The 9,423-nt window shown below is 33.4% G+C and overlaps 1 protein-coding gene across 1 annotated transcript; it reads right to left on the reverse strand.

Moving 5' to 3' along the window:
• Nucleotides 1-7,622: 7,622 nt before the first annotated feature.
• On the reverse strand, nt 7,623-8,818 carry LOC123313309 (sperm-associated antigen 1). The gene has a single exon (XM_044898140.1). It carries the CDS (start codon nt 8,796-8,798, stop codon nt 7,716-7,718), a length of 1,083 nt encoding a protein of 360 aa, XP_044754075.1. The 5' UTR covers nt 8,799-8,818; the 3' UTR covers nt 7,623-7,715.
• Between the last annotated feature and the right edge of the window lie 605 nt (nt 8,819-9,423).

Consider the following 9,423-nt stretch of genomic DNA (forward strand, 5'->3'; position numbering starts at 1 on the left):
GCCTCACCTTCGAATACACCCTGTATACAAGGTGAGTCTCTGACTCGTACAAATATTTTAACAGTAGATCCTTGAGTTCAACAGAAACACTTTTTTTCTATACCATTTCTTCCTATTACATTTTTTCAGTAATGGAACTGGATCCGTTGGAACATTTTTCTACAAAAATCGTTGATAAATACAACAGTTATGAATTTCGTGCGTTACCTATTACTCGCTCAGTATTTAAGATTTGATTTGGAACAGTGAGAAGATTGGAATATATTTCAATAATTGAGGAAAAGTTTTGAGCGTTTTCCAGAACATATAGCAAAGCATGTGCAATGCTGTTCAAAACCGAGTGGAAGGGTTTTAATGTTAATTTCACTAATTTCTGTTCGTAAACAGTGGCGAAGCATCAGCAGCATAGACAATGTTATAGATTTATAAAGAAGAAAATGCAAAGAAGATTAGGAGACCACTCTTCACTCTTCTCTAGAACAAATTTTGGCACAGAAATAATCCACGAAGTTGCTTGAAACGAGGAGGTATTCACATACAGATATCGACATTCTTGACAATATATATATGCAGGGTTGGCAATAAGCCTTCACATGGTATATGTTTCCATCTAAAAATCGGACCATAGATAAGGTTTCGACTTAAGGGGTTCAAGAATAACACTCAATTTTACTGCCACAAAATAGTGATACCAAATCAAAAATCACTTGACGAGTTTCAATGTTTTCATTCTGAGTTATTGGTTGAAGAAATATTAATTTCAGTCCAGATTCATATCCAACCCTGTATAAGCGTGTACAGAAATGTACTCGCCTAAGGGATAAGCAAATATTATTAATTCATTTCGAATTATTTGTAGAGGAAATTTCTTGGAAACCTTGTAGTTTTATAATACTTGTAAGATGTACCTAATATATACGAATTGTTTCAAAATTAAGGCAGAATCTAGGGGCTAATTCCGACAGTCTTTCCCATCAAAAACACCTTAATTTCAAATTATTGTATCTGCTTCATAATACCCATATAGGTATGTTTCGATCTTCTTTGGAAAGATCAATCGAGTAACCTCACTATGATTTTTAAATTCCAACATCTATCTGTTACTTTTTTCTGTATTAGGTAATCAGAACTGCTTCGAAGAGTTGAAAGAAAAACATTCAATGAACTAAAATACTGAGAAGTTATACCACTGATTAATATGAGATCTTGAATAGCATTCTCATAATTCATACATGTAAATGAGCACTCCTTCGAATGAATACCAATAATGTGGCAGAATGATAATGGAAGCAACACATTACGAATATTTGAGAAAAGAAATCGCACACCAGTTTATAAACGCGATCAGCCCCATTGGTAGGATATAATTAGATTTGCACCGACATAATGGTATGTTGAAACTTACCTGATTTATTCTTCGACTTAATTTTCTAATTATGAATATATTTGAATAAATATCGCACTTGTTCTTTGTGCAGTACGCCTATATTCCATCATAATTCTCCAATAATTAAAATCTATATGAGTAATAGAATGGAAAATGTCACACTGCCCTTTTTATTGATTTCATTTATTTAAGTATTAATTCTAAGTATTATTCTAAGTTATAGGTAAATATTTTTTGTTAGGAACTCATACCAAAAATTTTAAATGAAATCCTTTACTATTGTTTATTCTCTCTTTATTATATCATCTCCTCAATTACATATTACAGAATACGAACAAACATTTCGTGAAATCACTAAGATAAACATACACAGTGGGCCATTAAAAATGAAACAGCGGCTGTGTAGGTCGTCGGAACGGAATTACTTATGTATAAAAACGCTCGGGACGTTTTTTATTCCAGGGGTACAACTTCTGAGAAATTTAAAACTCTTAGTGTTTTAATCCCAGTCTCTATATATTTCAAAAAGGGAAGATGGGATAAGAGAATTGAGGAATACAAGTCCATTCTGTGCTGAATTCAGTTTTTTTATTTTTTTTTCATTCAATCCATTCTTTTCTGAGATATTCACATTAAAATTTTGTACACAATTGGTCATTTCGTTAAACATGCTGAGTGAATCAATAAAATTTTTACCAATTTATTCTATGGTCTATGGTTTCAACGATAATCCTTAACTGTCTAATACCAGACATCAAAATATTACTGTTTGTATCTTTTATTAACAAAGAATCCTTTCTCATATAGATTAGATATATACTTATATATATACAGGGTGTGGCGTAATGAATAGATAATATGATACCTGCGGGTAGAGGACGTTAGGAAAAATATTTTCGAGATATTCTACATTTTCGCAAAAAATCCACCCTTTTCTACTCTTTAGCTTTTTTGCAATCTGTGTTTTGGATAGTATTCCTGATGCATGGATGCCCTATCGAATTTAAGTGTAATTTATGATTTTTGGGACGCATGCCTAGTTTTTTTTTTTTTCAAACGAAGATCTAACTCAAATTTTCTGTTTTGCTTATTTTTTCTCCTATAATTTTAACCTAGCGTGGGGTAAAAAATAATAAGGTTACCAAAGCAAGAAAAAACCATTGTTTCACTGAGATTCTGTTATAACTCACTTTATTTCCAATAAGGGTCTAGTCAAGGTGTAGTTTAATAAGAGAAACACCTTTTGTAAAACTTAATTCAATGAAACGGTTTTTTGAAATTCCTATTTTCTTTCGTTTTTTTTTAATTATTAAGTCCCATAGTTATGAAGTTAATATTTTCAATTTAATTTCAAGTAATGAAGTATGTCAAGATCTAGATCTTTCACCTATGCGGAGTTACAAAAAAGCTGAAATTTACTTCATTATTTGAAATTGACTTGAAAATATTGATTTCACAACTGTGAAAATCAATCAATAACGAAAAAAAAAAACGAGACAAAATATAAATTTTGAAATATCGTTTTATTAAATTGAGTTTTACAAAAGATGTTTAAAGTGGCCTCCATGCTCTACAACTCTCTTCTGATGAATGATTGCTTATTTAGCTTGCATATCAACAATTTTGAAATAATTATCGTCTCATTGAATTAAATTTCACAAAAGCTGCTTAATGTTTCCACCATGAGGTCTAATATACATACATGCTCTACACCTTTCTGAGAAATGATTGCTTTATTCTGCTCGCATTTCTCATTCGAGTTGCTAGAAATTTCAAAAACAAGGTTTACATTATATTCCTCAACTGATTTCAATAGGAATTTTGTAGAATACTTTGTATTAAATGCTGAAATACAGAGAGCTATACCATTTCGGAAGCTCAATGAAACAGGCATGTCTTCTTCTTATTTTGGAACTCAGGTAACCCTATTTTTAATTACACCACGTTAAGTTAACCTTATGAAACAAATTAGTGAAAAAGCTAACGAGAAAATTCGAGTTAGAGCTTTTTTCAACTAAGTATGCATGCGCCCCAAAAATCATAACAAATATTCGAAAGCGCATCTATCCACGAATACTATCCAAAAAACAGATTGAAATAATTCCTTCATATCTCCAATATTTCAAAAACCAAGGGACTATTACTAAACATAAAAAATATGGACCGCCATAACGTCCTCTACCAGCATAGGTACCATATTATCCGTTCATTACGCCACATCCTATTTTTTTTTTCATAAAGAGCGTATAACAATTTTTAACATCTAACAATAATTGCAGCATGTGTTAGATACAGTATAGCCTAACGGAGTGCTATAAAACTTTTAGTATTATACAAAAGAGCTCAGGAAACTCCAGTAAAAATCCCTTTCTCCCCGAGAGTGTAGTAGTGCAGTGGATTGTAATAGATTCAACTGTTCACAAAATGAGCTGAAATATTTCATATTGATTAGACTACTAACGTCCGGTTTCATAATCCAATTTAAAGTCACTTTAAGCTTCCTTTAGTGTCATTTTTAGTAGGGTTAAAGGAAGCTTCAAAATTAAAGTAACTTTAGGTTTGATTATGAAACTGGACGTAACAAGTTTGGAATCAATGAGTATTTACCTATGTTTAGAAGAATTACCATATGTCTGAACATATCTTTTCAGAAAAAAATTTTTTTACAAAAACTATAATAAAAAAAGATGTATGCCGAATGATGTAGTACCCTTTCATAAAAGAAACGAATTTTTCATATCTGAATGGTAGCGATGCTACATTATACATATTATACAAACCAAAGAATCAAGTTCTCACTCACGAATAATTCCAGAGCCCAGATTCTTTCGAATGAAATGCATGATGTGAATTATGATACTGAATAACCGGCATAATTCACGGCCGAATAAGCGCTTCATTCCATTCCGCATTAAATATCTTTTAATGAAAGGAAATTTTTTAAACGGCTGAAATGCGGGGAACTTTTTCCCGGCTCGAGAAATTACAAATATGCGAGATAAATATATAGGGTATATGGCGGTTAATAGCTCGGCGAGGATAATAACAAATTTAACAAATTAAAACGATAGTCGGATAGAGCGATTCGTCTGAACGCTATCAGAAATGACACATGGAATGTCTTTGCCGGGCCCGACTGAAAAGCTGTGGAGGAATTGTGATTATGCTTCCATTCTGCTCCCGGTCGTCCTCTCTGCATTGTGCTGCCCCACGTTTTTAGATAAGCTCCAATGCAAGATATATAGCCTGGGGAAAATTGGACGAAACGAACTTTTTGTGGGAAAACAATATTACCTACTCGCTCATTTTATTGAGAAATACTCTCCAGATTACGTATCAAGCAAGTTCTTTTGTTCTTTTATCTGAAATATATTACCTATATTGGTGATTCTTTAATCGAGTAGGTTTTCGTGGGAAATTCATTCCTATACAGGGTGTCTGTAAACAAATGCGAAGGACTTAGGGAGATGATTCCTCGATGAAAATAAGCAGGATTAGTTCCTATAATTTTTTTTCGAAATCGACCTCCCTTCCAAGATAAAGCCTTTGTAAAGCGAGTTGACAAATTTTTTTACGCCTGTTTTTTAAAACACTGAGTCATAAAACTATTCATAATATGAAGCACTAAGTAAATGTTACCCACATAATTTTTTTGTATTTCATAACTTTATAATTAAGGGTTGAAAATAACAACCCCTTATGATTTTCCTTCGAAAATTGATTTCGTGGGATAGATTTTCGAAAAATAAAAATCTCTTATGGTTTCGCATTCAATTCTGGGGAAAAAAAGTCTCTTGCAAAATTTCGATACAGTCGATACTTCTCGGAATAAATAAAAACTTACAAGCAGTATACGAAGGTCTATGAGGCAAAGAGTTGATGCATATTTTAGCGGGAGGTAGTCATTCTATGGATCAGAACTGCTTGTAAGTTTTTATTTATGCCGAGAAAAGTATCGACTGTACCGAAATTTTGCAAGACTTTTTTTCTCTATCAGATTGGAATGGGAAATCATAAGAAAATTTTATTTTTCGAAAATCTATCCCACGAAAACAATTTTCGAAGGAAAATCATAAGGGGTTGTTATTTTGAACCCTTAAAGTTGTGAAATCTAAAAAAATTGTGTGAGTAACATCTACTTAGTGCTTCATATTATGTATAGTTTTAGGACTCAGTGCTTTTTAGAGCCCGTAAAAAAAAATTTAAAACTGTTAACTCGTCATCGCCTTCCAAAGGCTGTATCTTGGATGGGAGGACGATTTCGAAAAAAACTTCTAGCAACAACCCCTGCTTATTTTCATCGAGGAATCATCTTCCGCATTTGTTTTTACAGACACCCTGTATAATGAGAAACGACGAAAAATATCTATTTTGCATAAACAAATCGTGGATGAAGCCGCTGATTTCAAGCTTTTATGGCCAACGCAAGGTAAACTATAGCTGTATTCGGGTTCGACTTTCGGACGGTCCGAGAAGGGTTCTAGAACTGCGCAGAGGATTCGATACTAGGACGCAACAGTTTTGCGCAGTTCTAGAACAATTCTCGGACCGTCCGAAATTCGAACCCGAATAACTATATAAGAAATAGAGGAAAATGAGGAATATCGCAGAGCTCAAAAAGTTCAATAAAAAACTCCGTGATGGCATATATCTAACTTTCGAGAACAATCCACGATAACCAATTTTATCATTTTTAATTTTATCCAAAATAATGTTTCTCTTGAAGAGTGTCTCATAACTCCGGAACCAGATATATAATTTTGATGGGAGTTTCAATATGATGAACGGAATTTATTCGAGTAGATTTTCCAATGAAATTGAGTCCTATATAAAGAAGAAATGAAAAACTAATATCGATTTTTTTCATGAACGAGTCGAATGAAGATTTTTATGGCCCATGCTATACTATAAGCGATAGGTGAAAATATTCAAGTAGAACTCGAAAAGTTCTTCAAAAAAGTCAGCGATGGCATATATCTAACTTCCGAGGATAATATACGATAACCATTCCAAACATTTTTAATTAAATCCAAAATTATGTTTCATTTGAAGAAGGCTTTTGACTTGCATGGAATGAATTAATATAAAAATGAATGTAAACCTTATCTGTGGAATTTATTCGTGATGAAAAATGCTTTTTACAGCATAGTTTTCTAACTTCTAATGAAGAGATGACTGGTTGGAAAAATTCGAATTTAGGCAAGAAATAAAATCTACCCGGTGTCACGTGACATGCGTGACAGCTACTTCGATGCAAGTATATAAAAGGTTTACGATGCACGATCGACGTATGGTATTTCATTCATTTTGATCTGGACTAATGATCATACTAAGATCTAAAAACATCGCTGAATCGAAGCAATAGGGAAATGTAGAGTTTTTTTCGGGAATCTTTCAATAATTGGAGTTACTTTTCAATTCCATTTTTCGTAGTGAGGTTTGCGATATTACACGAGTAACGCCGCGGGTTCAAGTTATACTCTTATAAATACTCTATCAAATTCTTCGAACTTTTTCTTCAGAGATGAATGTTCTTCAACATCATTGGCCAACTTTGAATGTCTCCAGAAGAAAAATCTACAGGTATCAAGTCTGGAGAGCATGGTGGTCATTCAATTGGCCCTCTTCTGTTTAGAAAATCAACCTGATTAGGATGGCAATATACTTTTACAAGAAGAACAAGAACAAGAATTTAGATTTCCTACTAGTCCATTTTTATTATTTACAAGAAAACCTCATTCACTTCCAACCAGATGAAGCTTCAGACTTTCATCCTGTGAGGCAATGGCTTACAGATCATTTCCAAGAGAAATGATTTGTTAGAAGAGGTGAATGACCACCATGGTCCCCAGACTTGACACCTTAAAAATTTTTTCCTCTGAGGATATTGAAAGTGGACTGTGTATAAAACACAGCGAAAAGAAAAAAAATTTCTGAAGTACTAATAAAAAGGCCAAATATATGGAATTTTTGAAAATCAAATAACTTTGTGTCACTCACACCCCTTCCCAATTAATATTTTAGGGGTTGCTGTCCTCATGCTCCCAGTTGATACAAATTTATTGAAACCAACCAAATAACATGTCCCCCCAACGAATCAAAGTTCACCTTTTGTTGCATTTTTTCTGATTTGGCATAAGGGCCGAGATATCGAGGCAGATACCTTTACAAATTGACGCACTGTACGAAAATTCCAGTTCATGGATCTGTTTTCTTCATCATTTAAGGAACATCATTGATTTCTTGAAATTTATTTAGCATGAATGAAAACATGGATGAAATGGAAAGTTTGGTGCAAAAAACTATAGAGAGCTCGATACACCCTATATTACTCGGTAACTGAGTTACTAGTATCAGAATTAACTTCCGTTTCTGTAACATCCTTAATTTGCATTCTCCTTTTAACTAAGTGAGTTTCTTTGCATTTTTTTCTGACGCAGTTTGCGAAATTTTGAATTTCTTCATTATTAGGTTCGATATCAACGCACATCTCAATGCATTTCAAAGCAGTTTGATAGTCCCCCAAATGATATGAAGCCATCGATTTCCTCCAGTTAGCCTTCAAATTCACTGGATCTAAACATAGAGCAGAATCACAGTCTTTGATTGCACTTTCGTACCGTTCCAACTTCAGATAAGTCATGGCTCGGTTATTGAGAGCTTCGGTTGTGGGAATACAATCTACGCTAGCTGAATAGTGTATTAGTGCTGAGTTGTAGTCTCCTGCCCTGAAATATTCGTTGCCTTTTTCTCTCTCCTCTTTAGCTTCAAGTTTATTTTCGACCTCTGTTGAGGGAATATTAAATTTTACCCTTTTCTTTTTCGTTTCACTAGAGCATTGCTTTTTTGCAATTTCTTTCAATTTATCTTCTTTCAAATCCATGCTCAACAGTTCAGCATCCACATCGTATTTATCCCAACTTGCATAATCAGTAGATTTGATTTTTTGTGGTTTAGTCTTCTTTTCTTCAACAGCGACTTCACACTCACGAACCTTCCTCATTTCTATCGGTTTTGGAATTTTCTTACCCTTATTGATCTCCAACTCCTTATTATCCTCGGATATGTCAATAATCCATTCGCTCAAATCTGTCGAGATATCATTCCATTCTCGGCTTTCTAGCTCATCTTTCGATAATACTCTGGAAGTGTTCCTCAAGAATTTACTCTTGGGATGGAGAATTTTGAGTTTATCCTCCACTGCTCTCATCAATTCCACGTAGTAACCTTCTTCTCCTGATTTCAAGATTTCCAAAATTCTTTCTAATTCTCTTCTGTCCTCGCATGTTTCAACGTAGGAAAAATCTAAATGTGTTATGGGAATATCGTATTTTGTCAGAAGTGATGAATTATTTCCTATATATCTACGAGGAGTTTGCGAATCAGTTAAAGACTGCATTTGCATTTTCATGAAAACTTGGCAGAATTGTCAAAAACTTGAATGACATTTTTGAGGTTAGCAATAAAAGAAGAAGAAAATGGAATGGAAAGGAAAAGCTTGTGGAATATTTGAAACTACAGTTGTGTTGTAACTCAATTAATTATAAGGTCAACCTTATAATTCAAGATTATGGAGAGTAGAAAGAAGGAGAATTATCGCCGAGGTAGAAAAATGTCCCCCAAAAACCGCGACAACAGGAGGCGCTGCGATCGCTGGGAGGTATCAAGCCGTTACCTCCGAGAAGAATATCGGAATATCGGAGGTAACGATCAAGCGGGAATTTTGGTGTCAATTTAATATGATCTTTAATGTGTCACCACAGTTGTTTCTGATGATTTTTCAAATATATTGCTTCAAATCTATAACAAATATAAATTTGTCATAAAATCCCAAAATTCATATTATAAAGTAAGTACAATTTAGTCTAGTAAGGAAAGTTACTTTTATCAGCTTATCATATTAATGGAGAAATAAATAAAATTCCAAAGAAATCACTGATTAGAGAAGATTATACCTACACATAATTGTTTATTGAAAACAGGATATACTTGCATATAATGGTTAATAATAATAATTGGTTTAATGTAATTTTCAG

This window comes from Coccinella septempunctata, chromosome 5 (genome assembly GCF_907165205.1).
Source record: "Coccinella septempunctata chromosome 5, icCocSept1.1, whole genome shotgun sequence".
NCBI lineage: Eukaryota > Metazoa > Arthropoda > Insecta > Coleoptera > Coccinellidae > Coccinella > Coccinella septempunctata.